Here is a 21,025-nt window from a genome sequence, read left to right on the forward strand (position 1 = left end):
CCCCACCATCCTATTAATCAGGCTGCTCCCCACTCCCTTGGGTGGCGCTTGCATTCATCCGTGGGCCCCTCCCACACGCAGGCCTGGTGGCCCTGGACCTGTGCCCGGCCCTGCTTCCGCCAACCTGGCCCACCCCACCAGGCTCTGTCTCCTGCTCCCTTTGTCCCCGGGCACCTTGAGTGACCCAAGGGAGGCCTCCTCATCCTTTTTCCTCCTCCCTCTGTGCCTTCCTGCTCCCCTCAACCGAAGCCCTGGGATCCACTTAACTGGTCTTGATGAAAAACAGAGGCTCTGCCTATGTATAGGAGGCTCCTGGTAACTGCCTGGGGCCAGTCCCTGCCAGCCTCAGGCCGGGGCCCTGCTTAGAACTAAGGTGGGTGGGGAAGGCACAAGCTTGGTCTCTGCCACAGAAGCCCTTAGGAGCCCACACGCATCCTCTGATGGCCCCCCTCGTCACTGTCATTTACTCAACAGGAGATCGATGTTCAGAAGCAGGTGTTGCTGAATGAATGAATGCCCTCCCTCACCGCAAATGTGACTTCTCTTCGTCAACGCATGTGACTCATATCTTGTCAAATCTCTCCGGCTTGAAAACTCCTACTGCAGCTACAGAGTGGAAAGCACCCACATTTCGTGGCCAGAGACCTGAATTCCGGGGCCGGCCTGTTGTCCATGAGCTGGCTGATCACGCCTCTGAGCCAACAGGTCCCCGTCGTCATGTGGGGCTGGTCCGTCTCCAGGTTGGCTGTGAGGATTAGAGGCGTTTTATCTTGTGCAGGGAATGCAGGGCATAGAGATACCACCCAAAGGCAGCCACAGAGGACTCACTCAAAGTGCTCTTCCTGGGGGGCCTCTCTAGCACATATGTGTGCAATTTCCCCTCTATTGTTCTATAATCCTTGATGGTTGCTCTGTAATTGCTCTCAAATGGTTTAATCGTAATAAATAGCATCTGCAGAGCAGTTTACAGTTGGCAAACTGTAACTTTTCCCTCATCCCCTTCCCACCTTTACAAAAAGAAACTGAGGCTCAGAGAAGTTAATTGACTTCTCTAAGACCACACAGTGAGGAGGAGGCCGAGCTCACCCCTCCCCAGGCTATGGGGCCTACTGGTCCCCAGGCCACTGTGTCCTCAGTTCCAGGCAGGGGAGGGAGGCACCGGGAGGGAGCTTGGCAGGAGGCAAGGAGGCTACCTGGGATCTGATGGCCGGTGGGGAGGTGGGCATTTCACTAGGTGCGAGGGCATCTGTGCAGGATTGTGTGCTCACCTGTGTGTGCAGGTAGGCATTCAGGCTGAGACCAGGTGACCCCTAAAGGGGGCTTATTTAGGGATCATGCTTCCCAGGGTGAGATGTGGAACTAGGTTAGTTCCACAGTCCCTTTCTGTTCTTAGGTTTAGGTGAGTCGGCAACTTCTAGAAAAAGACTGGGTCAAATGAAACGCTTCCACTGGAGCTGAGGATCCATTCTCACCCAGATACGCTGCATTACTAGCTGTTTGTTTGATTTGCTTGTTTGCTGTTGTTGTTTTGGTCAGAAAACCAAGGCACAAGGGAGGTACATGGACTTGTCCCAGAGGCACAGTGAATGAGAATGGGAGATGGAGACAGCAAAGCAAGGGGCCACAGGAGGGAGGGTTCTGCTGGAGGAAAGGGGGTGGGGCAGGGAGGAGCGATCAGCAGGGAAGGCCCCCAACCCACCCGGAGCAACCTCATCATCTTTGAGTCCCAGCTCAGAAGATGCCTCCTCTGGGAAGCCCTCCCTGACTGCTCAGGCAGAGCTTGTCTGCTCTCTCCCCTGGGTTCTCACTGCTGTGGCCTTCATCACACTCAGTGTGTACCTTCCCTTCTGTGCCTGCCTCCCTCACTGGGTGGTGACCAGGGCAGGGAGTGTGTGTGTGTGTGAATGCTAACAATCGGGAAGGTTTAAAAATACAGAAAAGTACAAAGGAAAATAAAGCAAACACCTGTGTACCTGCAGAGACCGGCTTTGTGCCCCAGCCCCTAGATGGGAGGGATGCTTGCATGACTACAAACATTGCAAGCACACGCTTATGTCTGCACACGTGTGAACACACGTCTGGCTCACACTCACGAAACATGTCACCAGACATGGCTACGTGTTCACGGTTGCACTTAAAGGCACGTGCACACCCGTAATCGGGAGGTAGAAGGACTGGAACGGGGCCTGGCCCAGAGAAGAGAGAAGCTGGGCCAAGGCCAGGGGTGTGGCTGCAGCATGCCTGCCGTGTGCCTGTCTGCCGAGGGTTTCCAGGCCAGCACCAGGCCTACCCCCGGCTGCCATTCTCACCCCGTGCTTCTGTCTTGTTAGGCAAGGCAGGCTCCCCCATCACCAGGAGCCCATGCGTAAGGCACCAGGGTTGGGGCTCCCTGACCCTATTTCTGGGGTTTCAGGCTGTGAGACTTCCTGGCCTCTCCTGCCGGCCCCTTTGCCTCCTATCCCCTCCAGCAGCCTGGAGGCAGCAGGCAGCCCTGGCTCCTGGTGACTTACACACGGTTGCAGCCACTGTGGACAGATAAGGACTGAGGTCCCCTGGGAGCGGGACCCCAGGGCAGGGATCAGAGCCTTCAGGGCAGAGCTGGGTGACCTTGGGGCTAACACCACCAACCTCATCGCCACAGTTTCTTAAAAGGCAACAGTCATGAGCTTTGTATGCCGAGAACAAAAATTACCACCAAGTAATAATAATAAAAGTTACCAACAAGCTCTAAATTGTGGGTTGCTTTCTTTCTTTTTTTTAAAAATTAGTTTATTTCTGGCTGTATTGGGTCTTCGCTGCTGTGTGCGGGCTTTCTCTAGTTGCGGCGAGCGGGGGCTACTCTTCGTTGCGGTGCGAGGGCTTCTCATTGTGGTGGCTTCTCTTGTTGTGGAGCACAGGCTCTAGGCGTGCGGTCTTCAGTAGTTGTGGCACGCGGGCTCAGTAGTTGTGGCTCGTGGGCTTAGTTGCTCCACGGCATGTGGGATCTTCCCGAACCAGGGCTCGAACCCGTGTCCCCTGCATTGGCAGGTAGATTCTTAACCACTGCACCACCAGGGAAGTGCGTGGGTTGCTTTCTTATTGAGATGTGAACAAAATGACCGCTGCCCAGTGTCCTGGAAGAGCTCAAATCCACCTCCCCATATTCTGCGAGCAATTCCGCTCTCTCTATCTGACCCCAACTCAGCTCCAGGCCCACGTGGGCACATCCGGGGCTTCACGTGCTCAGCTGGACTCAAGGCTCTGAGCCTCACACGGCAGCTGGGAATTTGAAGAGTGTCCCCTCTGCATTTCACTGAGAATTTGTGAGCCCCTCGGGGTCCTGGGCCTTCCCCAGGAAGCCAGTTCAGGGAGTGAGGGGGAGCCAGGTGGGGAGGTGGCTCTTCCCAGCCTGCCTTTGGGTTCTCTGAGGGACCAGCCCAGGCTCAGCCAGGGAGCATCCAAGTTGCAAGTCCCAGGAAAGGGGCAGGGAGGCTGTGGGTGGCTCCTGTGTTCTGAGCTCCTGCGGCTTGTTCCTGGCAGGGTTGGACCACACTTCCTTGGGCTGAATAGCATGCCAGCATTCAGAACATTCCTGTCACGAGAGAGCCAAATCTGAATTATGTGGTGTAAGTTCCATAGAGCGGGCCATGGAGAGGGGTGGCTGATTTTTCACTCATCCTTAAATAATGCAATGAATTTTGCCATTTCTTGGGAAGTCCCTCAAAAGACAAAAGAATGATAACAGGGAAATGGAGTGGGATGGAAGGGAAGTGTGAGGGAGGGGCGGAATCACCCAGCCACGTCGGGGCAGGTAGGGGATGCTGGGATGGGCTGGAAGAGTTGCGGGCAGCCATTTCTGGGGCCAGGGCAGGGGCCAAGGGAGGCCGGCGCTGGGCGGCTGGCGTGATGTGGAATGACCTGTCTCTACCCCACCAGCTCCCTCCGGGGGCCTCCATTTCCTTTTCTGTATGATGGGGCACCTACCTGGATTGGTGTGAGGCTTAAAAGGCATAACCTGAGAGAAAGTGCTTTGGTATAAAGGGCTCTAGCTTGCTTAATTAGCACGTTAATTAATTTAGGCCTTGGTTCTAAAGTTCATAAAAATACCTAAAGGCCAACAGGAAAAAAAATCACTGAAGAAGTTGGGCTAAGGGAAAATAGGGTAGGAAGTAAGAGTGGGTAGGGTTAGTTAGTCCCATCAACCTTGGGGTGGGACCCAGAAGTGCCCTCAAGGTGGGTGCTGGGCTTCTGGCAGCACAGACAGAGAAGGAAATGAGCTTAGTTATAAGACACAGAGGATCTATAAAGAAAAACTGAAGCAAGTTATTCGGGAGAAGTCTTTTTTTATTTTGGCCGTACCCTCAGCAATGAATGGAAGTAGTCCTAACCACTGGACCACCAGGGAATTCCCCAGGAGAAGTCTTAGGAGGGTGTAATTGATTCCCATTTTACAGGTGAGAAAACTGAAGCTCATGGAGGTTAAATCGTGTCCAAGAACTCACGCTAAGCCACAGAGGCAGGAGAGGAGGAACCCTGGTCTGATGGGCTCCTGCCCCCCACAAAAGGACAGCGGGGGGACCTGGAGTTTGTGCTTCTAACCATCAGGCTACACTGCCCTGCTGAGGCCTGAGAGGAATTTGTCCCGTGGGTCGCTGTAAAAGGAACATTGTGCAATGTCGTGCTTCCACAGCCCAGAGCAAGGCCGTGGTCAATGGTAGCCTGGAGAACTGTTTAAGGCATTGTTGCCGATTGTCTACTGATGTCATGAAAAAGCTCGATGAAACAGCCTGGGAGTACTTAGTTTTCAGCAGGCTAACTTTCTAGTGAGCCCTTGGCAGCAAACAGTTGCAAAACGCCGTTCCCCCCCGCCAGGTTATCATATCCCACCGGAAAGAATCTTGCCTCACAACCAGAAAGCACTCATCTGGGGAGGCTTCTCTGCTCCTTCTGCAACCTGAGAGGCATCTGCTGGGGGATAAGCGAACGCCTCAGCTGGTGAAAATAAACTCCTTACCCATCGACAGAGGAAAGCCCAGGATCCTGTCCGTGGTTCGAGGACGGGGGGGTGGGCACAGGCTGATGGGGGTAGGATTACCTGTGACCAGTGACTTTTCCCTTTGAAAGCTGGGGCTGCACCTGTTTATAAATATACATATATATATATATAGAGAGAGAGAGAGAGAGAGAGAGAGAGGACACTTGTATTCTTTATTTTTAAAATTTTTATTGGAGTCTAGTCGATTTACAATGTTGTGTTAGTTTCTGCTGTACAGCAAGGTGAATCAGTTATACATATACATATATCCACTCTTTTAAAAATTCTTTTCCCATATATGCACCTGGTTTTAAAGCCCAGCTCTGCCATGTACTTTGGGCAACACCTACCCACTTTGTGCCTCAGCTTCCTCTTTTGTGAGGTGGGGATAACAAGCCGGATAGGATTGAATGAGTTACCGTGGGTCTAGAATTCAGAACAATGTCTGACCCAGACTTTGTTCAGTAAACAGGAGCTGCCTTTCTCACATGGCCTCTCTACCGCTTACACCTCAATGTGCCAGGGTTGCAGCTGTGTCACTTGCTCAGTCCCTGGTGCGGCAGGTCTTCAGGGTTCTAGCCCAGTAGCCATGCGCTAAGGTGGAAGGGCACATTTGGAATGTCTCTGCTTGGTTGGAGCAAGGCAGATTTCAGAAGTACCCTCTTCCCTCTGACCCTCCTGCCCCACGTTCTTGTTCGTGTGCCTGTCTGGCTTGTTTCCATGTTGGAGCTGCCCAGACTGTCTCGCCCCTGCTCTCTCCCTCACCTTTTACACCGACTTCAGGCTCTCGCCAAGCCCTACTTGCTCAAGGAAGCACCCCTGACCCCTCTGGTCTGCCCTGGCCTTTGGGTTTTTAGAGCTGGTGTCAGCCAGGGCCCGTCATTCATCAGAAGGAGGGGGGGTGGCATGAAGCCCTGGCAGCCAGGGCCAAGGGGGCTCTAGTCCTGGCCAGGGGCCACTCTGGTGGCAAATCGGGCTCCTATTCTGGGTCCCAGGGTCTCCATCTATAAAACGAGGCTCTTTCCCATCCTCTCTATCTGCAGGGGCGCTTGCCATAACTGTTTGAAGCGTGTTCAGTTTTTCTCTTCTCCTCTGGCACAGGGCAGGCATTAACGCCCAGGATCGGGGCTGGCTCAGTGGAACGTCAGGCCCAGTTCCATTTGATTCAGAGCAACTGAATGGTCATTTCTTGAAGTATAGCCAGATGTATAAGGCACAGGGCCACGCCAAGCGAGGACACAACCAGACCTGCCCCTGTCACCCCCAGCCTGCAGGGAGGGGAATGCTTCCACAATATGCCCAGAAATCCCCTCTCATTTCAGCCCAGGTGATGCAAACAAGGCGGGGAGGGTAAAGGGACTTGCTTAGAACCAGTGTCCATCAAGCCTAGGAATGCATCCTCCAGCCCCTGGTGCAGCTCACTCCTACTGGTGGCCCCGTGAGGAAGAGAGGTGGGACTGAGGAGAGGAATCATGGAGAATCCCCACCACTGACAGGTGACAGCCTTCCGCGAAGCTGAAAGCTTTAAAGTAATCAGAAGCTGGGGTTCTCAGCTAAGGATGTTTCTTAACGCTTGTCCTGCCCTGCTTTGAGAGCTGTTTCATTTCATGCAGGCTCACTTATTAACATTAATCATTAATTTCTAATTTCCCTTTTATCTGTTTCTAGAGGTATTCAGAACACATTTTACTTCCATCATGGAATGCCCCTTGTTTAATAGTAGTGGTGGCTTCTGAAGAACATTCTGGAATACATTTTATCATCCTGAAAATCTTAATTGAGGAAGCCTCCAACCTATCACATATGGCCCAAGAGGAGACTGATTACTACCAAGGTGATAAATACTTCAGGGGGTCTCAAAACCATGTGTTGGCCAAGGACTTGCACCTCGGAGCACTGTGGCCCTGTGGACAACCCAGGACGGAGTGGGGACCAACAGCCGTGCTGTTCTCTCCCTGGGACCTGCGCCATATTCTTCCCTCCGCTTAGTGGGTGGGAAAACTGAGGCCTTGCCAGCAGCCGGGTGGATGCGGAGATGTCTGGCCTATGCTTCTGAGGCAACACTCTTCAAGCACCTAAGCGGTGAGAGAGAGTGGCCTGCCCTGGAGAAAGCTGCTAAGAGCCAGTAAACAGTACAACTCCAGGCCTGGTCATGATGCAGCGTGTTGAGAACACACTGCAGCTGAGGAGGCCTGGGGAGCTCTCAGTTCAGGTGTGTGAGCTCTGGCTTTCCTCTCAGGCTTTAAATGCACGTGGAGCTGGCACTTCCCTAGAAAAGGTGCTGCCAACTTTCTTTCCCTTCCCTGGGGAGGTTTGAGTTCTGGGGTAATGGTTCGTCCTGTTTTGAGATTTTCCTATAGAATTGTCCAAGTGAGAGCCTCACTTTTTGTCCCCTGTGAAATTCTCAGAAAACCTCTTGGAGGAGAGAACATTTTTTTAAAGGAGACTGAAATCTCCCCCAGTTCTAGAGACCCTTGCTCCCACCTGGATCTGGGAACCAACAGATTCCTATGCTCGCGACGATCACTGCACGTGGCATCTGCAAGCTCTCCTAGGAGGGCGCGGGGAGTCCTGGTCCCAGCGTCACCAGCTTGCTCTGTGATCTTCCCCAAGCCCCTCAGGCCTTCTGCTCTACCACGTGCAAACCAAACGCTCCCAGCGTCACCCTGGCTTCTCCACGGCAGAGAAGCAGAATCCAAGCGGGAAGCTGTTTTGGGATTGAGGGCTACAGGACCCTTCTTCCTGACGGTGCGTCATAGCTTTCTTGAGAAATGCCATACTTACCAGTGTGTGAATAAGGATCTGACCAGGGTAATCAGCGTGTCTGGTGGTGCAACCAGGAGTTTCCTGGTTGTAGCACTGAGAGTTCTGCCTCCTGGACAGTTGGTCACCCTGTCTGTATCCCCCTTTGGTGTGAGACAGTGAGCAACTCCAGGCTGGCAGTGGGTCCTCCATCCCTCATACCTTCTCCCCCCAAACAAGACTGGGGGAGCTCCTCCGCCAGGGGTGAAGGAAAGGTGGAAAAGACCCATTTGAGTTTTGTTTTTTTTTAATTTTAATTTTTTATTTTCGGCTGCGTTGGGTCTTCGCTGCTGCACGCAGGCTTTCTCTAGTTGCAGCAAGCAGGGGCTACGCTTCATTGCGGTGCGCGGGCTTCTCATTGCAGTGGCTTCTCTTGTTGTGGAGCACGGGCTTGAGGCATGCGGGCTTCAGTAGTTGTAGCACGTGGGCTCGGTAGTTGTGACTCATGGGCTCTAGAGCGCAGGCTCAGTAGTTGTGGCGCATGGGCTTAGTTGCTCTGCGGCATGTGGGATCTTCCCGGACCAGGGCTCAAACCTGTGTCCCCTGCACTGGCAGATGGATTCTTAACCACTGTGCCACCAGGGAAGCCCCCCATTTGAGTTTAACAGGGAAGAGGAAAGAGGAAGGTTCAAGGTGTCAAAGAGCCTGCCTCTCCCAACTTCAAGCTTAACTGGACTGGGATTTCTGGCCTGGCCTAGAGCACCTAGACCCTCAGCTGGGGCCCGCCTTTGGCTCCTGTCTTGCTGGGTTTCCATGCAGGGATGGGTGGCAGGAAGGGACAGGTGTGGAGATGCCTCGTAAAATGCCTCCTCATGGTCACATTGAGTGTTGCCTCCTCACACGTGTTTAACCTTTCTTCAGGCGCACTGCTCTCGCAGGCATTCCCAGGCAGGGCTACAGGGCGTGTGCCCACACACGTGCTCCCCCAGCTGGCACCTTCACCTGCCACCATGATGCTGGGCCCACGCACTCACAAACGGTACCCAGAGCTTAAGCAAAACACCCACTCAAGCTATGCAGATAGGCCCACACATACTCGATGGATGCAGGGAAGAGGGACTGGGAAATGGCACAGGCCAGCAGAAGATTCCTGGAGACACCATGGCATGAGTGTGCTCAGGGGGCGGCAGTGGCATTGTATAGAGCACGCACACCTCCCCCTGCCTCCTCAGCTCGTCTCCAACCAAGACTCCAGTTTGGCATCAGTTTGGGAGCAGGCCCTGAACTTCAAGAGATGTTCCACCCTCTCCCTGCCAGGAAGGAGACTTCGGGTGGCCAGACCTGTGTGGGTACCAGGGCCTCCTGGCACGGCTCCCCAGGAGAACAGGCAGGCCCAGGCGTGCTGCACAAGAGAGCAGGCACGTGGGGAGTGCTCTTACACAATCCCATCTGGGCTCAGCAGGGCGGGAGACTTGAAAGGCCCCGGGAAGCTCCCAGGCCCTGATGCCTGGGCAAGGAAACCACAGCCTGAAACTCCTGGGTTTCTAAAGGCGGGATTTTTTCGAGGCCTGTTCCATTCAGGGTGCCTCTCAGACTCTGTCATTCCTCTGAGGCCAGAGGGGCTGCCAACATGTTGGGTACGGAATCATAGGCTTCCAGAAACTCAGCTAGGTTGGTGCCCTCATTTCCCACTGAGTATGGGAAGAATTTTCTGAAGACATTGTTCCTTTGTCCAGAGTCCTGCAAAAACTGTGAAACCAGCCCACTTAGGTACAGATGGCAGCTGGAAAATGGAATCCTGAGAACACTGACAGTTTTCCTGGATGTGCCAGACCCTATTTTAAGCACTTTCTGAATATTAACTTGTTCAGTTCCCAGCATAACTGTGGAAGGTAGGTACTATTTTTGTCATCTCCATTTTTTAGAGGTGAGGAGGTAACTCTCCCAAATTCACACAGCTAGCATGTGGCAGGGCTGGGATTTGAACCCAGGCAGCTTTAACAGCATTTATATTCTTTCTGGTCTCTTGGGAATCAAAATTGTGAGATGAACAATTAGGAATATGTTGGAAATGGCTTAGGAGCAAGAATTGCAAACTTATGTGCCTACAGGGTCAGGCAAGGGAAATAAATGTGTGCCTCAGGCCTGCAGAGAGAGGCCTGTTGTCCAACTGAGAGTGTGTAGGCAACCAATCCAGAGGTCTCCCTCATGCAAATTCCCTAAAAACAAAACTTGCCTGGAGGCCATTAGGGTCCCCTGGCTTAGAGCAGCTCTAACCTAAGCCCAGTGCACCTCAGGCTGTAAACAGACCAGGGACAGGAAATGTGGGCTACCAGGGCATACCAGTTTGTCTTTGGGGTGGGGGGGGTGGTTTGAAAGGCCACAGAAGCAGCAAAGGGCAGAGGTGCATCCAGTAAGTGAAAGCGATAGGGGACGGGAAGAACACCCTGTTCAGAAACAGCAAAGGAGGGGAGGGGTTGCCTGTCACTGGAGGAATGAGGCTCTTGATTAGCCCAAATAACTCCTTCACTTAGGAGCTGTCAAATACCACACTTCTATGGCAAGATGGAGGTCCAAGTCCACTTTTTTTTTTTTTTGGCTGCGTTGGGTCGTCGTTGCCATGCACGGGCTTTCTCTAGTTGCGAGCGGGGGGCTACTCTTCGTTGCGGTGCACAGGCTTCTCATCGCGGTGGCTTCTCTTGTTGCGGAGCACGCTCGAGGCGTGCGGGCTTCAGTAGTTGTGGCACACGGACTCAGTAGTTACGGCTTGTGGGCTGTAGAGCGCAAGCTCAGTAGTTGTGGCGCCCAGGCTTACTTGCTCCGCGGCATGTGGGATCTTCCGGACCAGGGATCGAACCTGTGTGCCCTGCATTGGCAGGTGGATTCTTAACCACTGCGCCACCAGGGAAGTCCTCCAAGGCCACTTCTGATTCATCACTCATCTAACAACGCAGATGCCTTCATTCTAGGCTTTTAGCCTCAACTTAGTCACTGATTCACTTAGTTACTCCAGGTCCCTTGCTATAATCCCTTGGTCTGCTTTCCTTTTTTTTTTTTTTTTGGCCAGTCGCCTGGCATGAGGCATCTTAGTTCCCCGACCAGGGATCGAACCCGTGCCCCCTGCAGTGCAAGTGCAGAGTCCTAATCACTGGACTGCCGGGGAAGTCCCCCCTTGGTTGGCTTTCTTGACTTGTTAAAAGGAGAGTGATATCATATTAGAGGCTGAACCTATAAATTTGCCGATTTTCAACTGGTTTTGACCTATAAAAAACATCAATTTCATATAATTCAACCCTATAATTGTCCTACCTACTTTGGAAGGTGTCGAGAATAAATGAAAATGCTTGAAGCATGAGCCAAAGGCTCACTGCCATGTACACACCAGGCAGTCAGTGAGTGCTCAGTGAAGGTAAATGCTGGTTCCAGAACCAGGTGGACATAAGCCTTCCTTACCCACTTCTAGCAAAGTCAGCTGCATAGGCACAGGGCCAGGCAAAGCTGTTTTTCGAGGGAAATTCACATTCATCCAGTTGGATCCTCCCCCACCCCTGGCCCCCCATAATGGCCAGAATCCAGAACAGTCATGTCCAGTTTTCAGCCGTGGACATAGAGAAGACTGCCCAGTGCCACTATCCAGACAGGGAAGAAGACTCAATCGCTTAAATGCGGCACAGAACAAGCTCTCAATGCATCCGGGTTTTGTGGACCAAACAATCTCCTCCAGGGTAACCAGAGTTTAATGGTTGAGCCGCAGGTAAAAGGCGCTCTTCTACCCCATTTATGATACCGCACAATCCCTCCACTTCTCGGATAATGTGACACAAAGGAAGGGTCGCGGCTGCAGCGGCCAAGGAGAACCTTCCTCCTCTGGGGCAAATGGCGGCCTCAGGTCCGCGTCGCAATGAAGGCAACTGACGGCGGGCGGGAGCGGACCGAACAAAAGGTTGGGACTCGTGGTCCTCACCATTGCGAGTCCCTTGGATTGGCGCGCGCCCGCCCTGGGGAAAATCCCACCTCCAGCCATTGGGGCGCCCTGGGGCAGGGCGGGGACCCGGAGGGCGCCCCCTCCGCCGCTGCGTAACCGGGACGGGATGGCGACCGCCAGGCAGCGGGAGGTGGCGCGGTACCCCTGCCCTGTCCAGCACCTGCCCCACGTTTCTCCCCGCCAAAGGACAGGGAGCCCTGGCTTCTCTCTCCCTACAGGACAGTTCACTCGGGAAAACCCCGACAGGCCAGCGGCCAGACTGGCAGATGTAAAGGGGATGCGGGCCTGAGGCGCGAGGGACAGGCGGAGTGGGAGGGGGCCCAGATCCGGGTGGCGCCCCGGCCCTACGCGCCTGCTCGCGGCTGGGCAGCCGAGTCCGGGGCCTGGGGAAGCAGCCGGGAGAGTGCGGGGTGAGCTCAGATAAGGGGGTCTCGCGGTGGGAATGGGGCCAGTTGGCCCCTGACCTAAGAAAACCATGAAGGGCGACCCACTCAGCCTCTCCTCTCGCCCCCGACTTCAAGCACTGCAGGACTTGGCATCCGTCCCTCCTCCATAATACCAGACTCCGGGTTTTCTCCATTCCCAAATCGGCGGCCCCAAGAGACAGACAGCGGAACCTGCCAATGGCAGGACGCAAAGCGTCAACTTTGTGTTCGCCCGCCACTCTCAGCCAGTGTGCACTCGCTTCTCCCGAGTCCCGCCTTCCGTGTCGGGCGCCCCCTTCTGGCAACACGGGGATGAACCCTATCTGTCGCCATCTTGTGTGTGGCACAGGTAGTTTCCTGGAACGTCTTTCCACTTATTCTAATCTTTCCTCCCACACAGCTAGTTTCTTAGTTCGACAGCCAAGTGCGGTGGTGATAAGGAGAGTGTCGCCGACGGTTTTCAGATCGTCTGAGTGGGTTGGGTCGCCACGTCACGCCAGGCTTGCCGAGTCCAACGCCATCTTGAGTGTGGCTTCTTAATGGTTCCCTTCTTCGGGCTCCGCGTGTTCCCTAAATGGCGCCCCAAACTTCATGGAGCCCCCAAGGACTAGCTCAACTTGCCTAAGGGACGATTATTACCCCTCGAATAACCCCTCAAAGAATAAGTTCATGTGCCCTTGGCAGAGTCTTAAGTGGGGTGGGAGAGCGATAGACTCGAAGGCCGGACCCTGGAAGGATCCCAGCAGCTGTCGCGACGGCACTGAACGCTCGGGGCAGGCGCAAACCAGAAACCTAAAGTGCGGGGACCGTTGTGTGGTGCGACGCCCGCGGGCTGTCCTGTTCGAGGGCAGAGCCTACACAGGCCCTCGAGTCCCCTCGATGCACGAATCCCCGAGTGTGCGTGCTTGGCACGGAACCCACTCGTCGGCTGGCTTAGGCGGCAGACGCCGGGGCTGGGAGGCGACGGGGTCACCTCCCCAGACTCCGGGCGCCGGGAGCTGGGCAGAGGGTGTGGACGTGGTAGAAGACGGGGCGCCCCAAGTACGCGGGTCTTAGCCTCACGCCCTCATCGCTCGTCGTGGGGCTTCCGCCGACTTGCGCTGGGACAGCTCATGGTGGGATGTGCCAAGGCGCTGGGGGTGGGCATACGGGCAATGTGCAGGGCACCGCCCGGGGCGAGCACAGCCCAGCACCCGGCCTTCCCCTCCCCCTCGCTGGCAGCCGTCGTGTGGGCCGGCAGCCGCCTCCTCTTTCCTCCCCCCCTTCTTCCGAGCAAGCGCGGGGAGGGGTGAGGACCGGGGGCTGGGCGCGCAGCTTTGCCGCGCTTTGGCTTTCTGCGTCAACAGCCCCAAGCAAAACAGCGGCGGGAGCGCGCGCCCCGAGCGCGAGCGCGCGCCCCTCCCCCACGGCGTTGGTGCCGAGGAGACCCAGCAAACTCAGGCCTTGAATGACAGTACGGCCGGCGACTGCGCAGCGCGGGACGCACGAAGGCACTGCCGCTTTAAGCACGCTTGCCCATTGTTCGGAATCGAGCCAATGAGTGAGCGCCCGCTCCCTGCTCTAAGCCAATAGCATTCGGGCAAGGGAGGCCGAGCGCCGCCCACTAATCTATATTAAAGGTTCTGGCGCCGCGTGAGTTCTCCACTGGCTGCTCTGAAAAGCCATCTTTGCATTGTTCCCGTGACCGCCTCACCGCTCGCCGCAGCCACCTCCGCCGCGCGCCTCCTCCGCCGCCGCGGACTCCGGCAGCTTTACCGCCAGAGTCGTCGAACTCCCGCTTTCTTTTTAATCCGTGCATCGGATCACCGGCGTGCCCCATCATGTCAGACGCGGCCGTGGACACCAGCTCCGAAATCACTACCAAGGTGAGGTTAGACGCCGCCCGCCCCTTTGGGGTTCGCGCGCCGCCACCACCGGAGCGGTGTTTGGCGCGCGGCACCTGGGTACCCCGAGCCCGCTGTTGCTCCCTTCTGCTGGGAGCCCGCCCGCCCCCAGCCTAGGCCCCCAGGCAGCCCACTCTTTGTGCTTGCGGGGGAGGGGGCGGGAAGCACCGTGGGCAAACGTAATGCCCGTCGGGGAGTGGGCCGGGGGCCCTCAGGGACCCGGAGGGGCTGGCGCGGAGGCTGAGAGGCTCGAGGCGAGGCTGTTCCACGGCTCTCGAAACTTGTTTGTGACTCGTCTGAGTGGCGGCGGGAGGATAGGGGTCGGGCTGGGGGTCGTCGGCCCGCGGGGCGCACGGAAATAACTTTGAAACTCCAGCGCGTTTGGAATCGGAAGTGCTGGGGGGGGCGCGTGTGCGGGCGCAGACCGGCTGCGGGAAGTGGCGGCTCCGCGGCGAGCGCCCGCCGGCGGCGCTGCTCTTTGTTCGGCGCCGGACCGCTGCGTTTCGCGCCTTGTAGTGGGTCCGAGAAGGCTTATCTGGACTAAGCTCTGATAAGGCGGAGTGGGGCGGCGGGCCGGCGGGCCGCTACGTTGGTTGTCTCCGCGGAGGTGTGAAGGTCTTCTCCGCTCTGGGTGCCCTCTGGGAGGTGGGGATGGGCGTCCGGGGTTGGGGGCAGTGTGCCGGGAGCAGCCGCCCAGCTTCAGTAATTCTCTAGCAATACCGGGCTTGACTGAGGAGGAGGCGAGCCCACGCGCTGGAGGGGAGGAAACGGAAAGTGAAGGAGCGGCGCGCCGGGGCGATGATGGGCGCCCCCCGCGGCTGCCCGGGGGCACCGTATTTGCGGCTGCTCCGGAGGCTACGCGGGCGAACAAAAGCTGCGGCCGCGACTGGCTTGTTGCGGGGTCGAACCGGGCACCAGAGGCTTTTGGGGCCCGGTGCTGCGGATTTACTGCTCTCGGTTTTGAGGTTCTGCGCCTTTGGCGCAGCTCCGCTCCTGCGCGCCGCATCGGTCCCGCTGCCTGCCCCGGGGAGTGTCTCCGCCCTCGGCGGGAGCACGGTACTTTCAGGAGGGACCACTTTTTTATCCTTCGGCCCTTGTTCGCGCCTCTGTCGTGCCCCTGCAGGGACGAGCGCGCGTCACCTTGGCGTCTCCTTAACCCCTGTGGCCCTGGCGTCACCTCTGGTTCTTTCCCAGGAGCGACTCCCCCGAAGGAGCGGAGATTGGGACCCGGATCTCCGCAGGGGCTTCCTCCGGTCCTCTCTGGGCCCAGCCGGGGAACTAGTTTGGAGGAGAGGGTCAGCCCTACCCAACGCGGGCTTTCGCTTTCCTCCAAGGTGATTTCCCGTTAAGGAGCACTAAAGAGCCTTGTGGAGTGCGTCTCCGACGGCTTCGGGCTGTGGGACTGAAAAGGCCCCGCGGACTTCGGGGCAGCCTCCCCGCGGGACTTTGCCCGCCAAATGCAGAGACTTAGATACCGCGCATCTAGGCCTGCGCGGGGAGGCGGCGGGGGCGTCCAGAGGCCGGGAAAGACAGGAGAGCAACTGGCGCGCGCTCGGCGGTGCCAGGGCCGCCCGCGGGCGCCGGGTCTCCGGGGTCAGGGGCGCACTCGGCTGCTCCGGGCCACGTGCTCCGCGCGCGCGGTGCGTGCAGAGGCCCGCGCGCAAAGCCCGCCGGGCGGGGGTGCGCGCCTGCGCGCCGCGACCTCCCCGCCCCCACAGCTCCCCGGGGCTCCGGCCACCAGGGGGCGGGAGCGGGCGGCGCCGGGGTCCGCTGTGGGCTGGAAGGGGAGAAGCTGGAGGACGGGGCCGGCAGGTGCCCGGGGGCTGTTCGCAGGACGGCGGCTGAGCGCCCTCCGCTCCCGCGCCATTCGACGCCTGTTTGTGATGGCGGCGGGGTCTGCCGCACTGAAAAAGTTACGGGGCTTCGGAGTGTCTGCGGCGGCGCTGCCTTTTGGAACCCGGGCCGTGGCCGCCTTGCGAGGCGCGGTACGACGGACACAGAGCTGACCCGCGGACGGGCGAGAGAGGCAGGGGCGGAAATAGGGCGCTGCAGGCGGCGCGCCTGAGTGCCAGAAGGCCTCGCTCGGGCTCAGGAGAGCGTCCCCTGAGCCCGCGCCCATTTCCAGGCATCGGTCTGCCACCTCCTGGGACAGCTGTTGGGTACGGAGGGATTGGTGGAATTCCGGTTCCTTCAGAAAAAAAAAAAAAAAACGAAACGTGTGCTTGCCAGGTCCTGCGCTACCGCGGGCTTGGAGCTCGAGCTCGGCTGCGGGGCCTCTGGCTGGTGAGGCGGCTTCCCCGGTTTTGCCGGTTAGCTCCCTCTCATTCCCTTACCAGGCTAGTCCACCCGCGGGAGTCCTCCCGCAGTGTCAGGGCCCTCCCCCCATTGCCTTATTTATTTACGGCACATGCCTGGTGTCTTCCAAGAAGGATTTGTGAGAGGCGGAGCTCCCTCTGGTTGGAAACAAGTACGTGTCGAGTGTGTGAGTGAAGTGTTCCCAGGCTTGTCCGCCCGGCCAGACAGGTTTCAGGCTGTGGTGCCACATGGCTCCTTTCCTAAGAAGCAGGAGTAAAGCCGCAGGGGGAACAGCCGTCGTGGGCCCTTTTTTTAAAGTGTGTTTGTTTTTAAGGGTTGAGAAGTAGGACGAAATCCTGACCATAGACACTCAGTATCCTGTGCTCCGTTCACCTGTAACATTCAGCTTTTAGCTTTGGACATCCAGATCAGCACTGCATCCCTCGTATTTGAAGACCTGGGCTCCTTTGGCAGCCCTGGGTTGCTCAAAAGACTGACTGGCTTCCTTTTCCGTTTTGAAGGACTTAAAAGAGAAGAAGGAAGTTGTGGAGGAGGCGGAGAATGGGAGAGAGGCACCTGCTAACGGAAATGCTGTGAGTGTCCACCTTGGACATGACCCCGTAGCAGCTCCTGGCTAAGATTTCTTACTTAGACTTTGGGCTTAATCCGTGGGGGGAGGGGTCTGAGGCCTTGGACAGTTACGTGTCAGGATCTCTTGGTGGAGCTTCAGGGGGCGTCTCTTAGGTGGTCTGGTCTGTAGAAGCATTGGGCAGGGTCTGGAAGAAGGGATGGGGCAGAGTGATGTTCTGTCCTCATCTGTAAGCTGGTCTGTTTTCTGTCGAGGAGAACGAGGAAAATGGGGAGCAGGAGGCCGACAATGAGGTAGATGAAGAAGAGGAGGAAGGTGGGGAGGAAGAGGAGGAGGAGGAGGAAGGTGATGGTGAGTAGCTTTGTCTCTTTTTTGGGGGGTACCTTTTTCTGTCTTCTCTAGCAGATGGGGAAGGATTGGGGGCTCCTCGGGGGTGGCAGATCGAATGGACCACCTACGACTGGGCTTGCACCTGCAGAGCCGACATCTTTTTCCTTGCTTTAGGTTAGTGGTGTGGAGCTGTGCCCAAAACACCACGGTCACACTCCCACTGCAGAGTGCCGTCCACACACTGATCAGTTGGACTGGCTTCTCTGGTTTTTGCTTGCGTCTTCTTTTCTCTGGAGACAAGATGTCTGCGATGGGCAGTGTGGGTACCCTGACTGCCCAGTTTGTCAGGCAGCAGAGAGATCAGGGGCACTCCATCCTGCCAAGACTGTTACTGGGACATTGCCCAAGGAGCTGCAGTTTTCCCGTCCCCCTCCCCGTTTCTGGCTGCCACTGCGTGGGAGAATACCAAGACCCTCCCTGGTTGGCTAAGGAAGGCAGAGTGCTTTACCTGGGCTTTATTCTTTCCAGGTGAGGAAGAGGATGGAGATGAAGATGAGGAGGCTGAGGCTGCTACAGGCAAACGGGCAGCTGAAGATGACGAGGTGGGTCTGGTCTGGCTTGACGGGGGGAGAGGGTTGGGATCTGAGGCACTAAAACTGGAGGGGCTGATGGGACTTCAGTAGTTGTAGTTGGCGTGGTGGGTGGTCCCGAGTGGTTCCCTTCTCATCTTGAGCAGGAACAGGAAGGAACATGGGCCCAGCCTCCCAGAGGCCTCTGGGGCTGCTTGTGCCCGGCTTGGCTCTGCCAGCAGGAGCTGAGGCAGTTGGTGGGTGGGCCTGGTGGGTTGAAAAGGGACCTTGACCATCTTTCCCTTCCCAGGATGACGATGTTGACACCAAGAAGCAGAAGACCGATGAGGATGACTAGACAGCAAAAAAGGAAAAGTTAAACTTAAAAGGCCACCGTGACCTATTCACCCTCCACTTCCCGTCTCAGAATCTAAACGTGGTCACCTTCGAGTAGAGAGTCCCGCCTGCCCGCCCGCCCACTGCGGGCAGCGCCACCGCAGATGACACGCGCTCTCCACCACCCAACCAAAACCACAACGCGAATTTGCAACAGGGGAGGAAAAAAGAACCAAAACTTCCAAGGCCCTGCTTTTTTTCTTAAAGTACTTTAAAAAGGAAAATTTGTTTGTATTTTTTATTTACATTTTATATTTTTGTACATATTGTTAGGGGGTCAGCCATTTTTAATGATCTCGGATGACCAAACCAGCCTTCGGAGCGTTCTCTGTCCTACTTCTGACTTTACTTGTGGTGTGACCATGTTCATTATAATCTCAAAGGAGAAAAAAAACCTTGTAAAAAAAGCAAAAACAACAACAAAAAAACAATCTTATTCCGAGCATTCCAGTAACTTTTTTTGTGTATGTACTTAGCTGTACTATAAGTAGTTGGTTTGTATGAGATGGTTAAAAAGGCCAAAGATAAAAGGTTTCTTTTTTTTCCTTTTTTTGTCTATGAAGTTGCTGTTTATTTTTTTTGGCCTGTTTGATGTATGTGTGAAACAATGTTGTCCAACAATAAACCGGAATTTTATTTTGCTGAGTTGTTCTAACAAAGCTGTCTCAAGCCTGGTTTTTCTATTTTGGTTTCTTTTGGTTTCTGTTTTTCTTCTTTTAGTTTCGGGGGCAAGGAGAAGAGGGGAGGATCTTGAACTCTGGCCCAGCTGTCCTTCCTGGGGACAGTGGATTTGAGGACACCAGTTGGGTGGGAGATGTGCCCCTTGGGCAGCGGGGTCTGGTGGGTGGCCCTGCTAGTCTAAGACTGAGCTGCAGTTACCTGCTGGGACGTGGTGAGAGCACTGGGGCTATGGGCTGGAAGGGGAGCCACTTACCCGGTTGGTCCCTTCCTGCTGACTTGTACTGGGAGCCTCTTCTCAGGACCCTGTCATTGGGTGCTGCCATGTTAACCCGGTTGCCCTGGCAGGAGGTGTATAAATCTCCAGGCACTCTGGGGGAATGGGCTACAAGGGGGGCTGCCCTCTGTGGAACTAGGGGGTGGGGCGGGGTGTGTGTGTGAGCCCAGGGCCAAAGATCCCAGAGATGTCACCTCCCAGTGTGGGCACCTGGTAGCTGTGCCCTTCACCTCAAAGGCCTCACTGGATTTTCCGGGCCACAGAATGGCTCCCCCTGGTGGTGACATGTGGTACCTTCTGGTCCCTTAGGACATATGTTCCAGGGCAATAATGCAGCCTTGCCCTCATTTTCCAAACTCTGGCCTCCAGGAGAAACAAATACCTTGGTATCTGGGGGAGCGGGGGTGGGGGGCAGCACCCTACCCCTTAAACACAGGGGTGGTAGGTGAGCTGTTTTGATTTTCAGACAGGTGAGCAGTGAGTCAGGAGAGCAAACTAGAGGAAGTGTGGCCTCAAACTCAGGCCTTCAGGGAGAGAGGTGACCAGAGCACTCTAAGAAACTTCTGGGGTCCACAGATGAGCTTCATGGGCTGAAGCCCCCTGCAAGCACCCATGGTGTGTGGTATACCTTCTCTAGGGGTCAGGGAGGGTTGAAACCCCAGGGTTGGGGGAGCCTGGAATTTGCTTTGATTTTAAGGTGGAGATGCTGCAGGACCCACCTCTGCCGGCTGGATGACCCTGGCTGCCTCTTGTCCCTCCTGAATGCACTTTCTTCAGCCTGGAGTACCCGAGTCTGTCCTGCAGGCCGTCTGTCCTGCAGGCCGGGCTGACTGTGGGCAGAGGACGGGGTAGGGACCCAGAAGCTGCACACTCTCCCTCCTCACCCCTGCCCTCTGACACTGGCCACGTGGCGTTCCTTGCGTAGCCTTTGAGCTGGCTGGGGTGCGGGCACACTGCTTTATCTCAGGGGAGAGTCCTTGGGACCCCAGCACCTCCTGATGGGAGGAGACATTGTGGGGTATTTCATCTACGCCCTTCTCCCTCCCTCCCTCCCTCTCAGGCCCCCACCACTTGCATTAAGGAGTCATCTGTCTTCAAGTCAAGTTGGTGGGGGGTGTGAATGGCAGGGAGCAAATGTTAATAACCAGGTATCCATTTACAACTCCTTAAGATGGGCCATTGATACAGGTGCTCTGAGCTCAAGGACAAGAGGAACTGACAAAGCAGGGAGGGCTTCCCGGGGGAGGTGGCATCGAAGCTGAGACTGGAAGGGTCAGGAGGATGAAAAAAAGATGCGAGGGGGGTTGTTTTTTGTGGGGGAGGAGCAGTGCATGGGCAGCCCTGATTCAGGAGGCCACAGAGGGCGCATGGTCAAAAGGGAGAGGCAGGGACAGGCAATCTGAGCCAGGTACGGAGGTAGGATTTGGGGAAGCATGGAGGTTTTAAATAGGAAAACTCCCTGGGAAGCACTGAAGTGACATCTGCGGAGGTGGTGTTGGGGAGGGGACTGGATTAAGGGAAGGTGCTGGGAAGGAGAGAACCGGGTCATCATGTGGGGTAAAGCGTCTAGACTCAGGGATGAATTAACTGGATGTTTGACGCAGTTCCCACCAAGGATCCCAGGCTCAGGCCTGAGCCCTCTGGCACACCTGAAAGGGGCAAGAACTGAAGGTCTGGCGCCATGTGGTGGCCTCACTGTGTTTGAGGCTGTTGTGTGCACAAGTCTGGAGGGCGGGAGAGAGGCCTGGGCAGGCCAGAGTAATAACCAAGGCTGAGGTGTGAACACAGTGGGCCAGGGCGAGGGCATAGCCAGAAGAGACAAGCCTAGTCACACCAGGGAGC

At 56.2% G+C, this 21,025-nt stretch overlaps 1 protein-coding gene across 2 annotated transcripts; it reads left to right on the forward strand.

Annotated features, from left to right (window-relative positions):
- The first annotated feature begins 13,795 nt into the window (after nucleotides 1-13,795).
- PTMA (prothymosin alpha) lies at nucleotides 13,796-18,887 on the forward strand. 2 transcript variants are annotated; one of them, XM_082466198.1, is made up of 5 exons: nucleotides 13,796-14,031; nucleotides 16,866-16,937; nucleotides 17,188-17,284; nucleotides 17,792-17,865; nucleotides 18,143-18,887. In XM_082466198.1, exons 1-5 carry the CDS (start codon nucleotides 13,987-13,989, stop codon nucleotides 18,188-18,190), a joined length of 336 nt encoding a protein of 111 aa, XP_082322324.1. In that variant the 5' UTR covers nucleotides 13,796-13,986; the 3' UTR covers nucleotides 18,191-18,887. The 2 variants fall into 2 exon arrangements, with proteins under 2 accessions (XP_082322324.1, XP_082322323.1); XM_082466197.1 differs by having other exon boundaries at nucleotides 13,797-14,031; nucleotides 17,191-17,284.
- The last annotated feature ends 2,138 nt before the right edge of the window (nucleotides 18,888-21,025 follow it).

This window comes from Balaenoptera physalus, assembly GCF_965194825.1.
Source record: "Balaenoptera physalus genome assembly, chromosome: 6".
NCBI lineage: Eukaryota > Metazoa > Chordata > Mammalia > Artiodactyla > Balaenopteridae > Balaenoptera > Balaenoptera physalus.

Bases quoted from the DNA above. Each gene is read 5' to 3' on its own strand.
- PTMA (XM_082466198.1), top strand. From the start codon at position 13,987: ATGTCAGACGCGGCCGTGGACACCAGCTCCGAAATCACTACCAAG. The intron at 17,285-17,791 runs GTGAGTAGCTTT...TATTCTTTCCAG, and splicing joins GGAGGAGGAGGAAGGTGATG to GTGAGGAAGAGGATGGAGAT. The intron at 17,866-18,142 runs GTGGGTCTGGTC...TTCCCTTCCCAG, and splicing joins GGGCAGCTGAAGATGACGAG to GATGACGATGTTGACACCAA.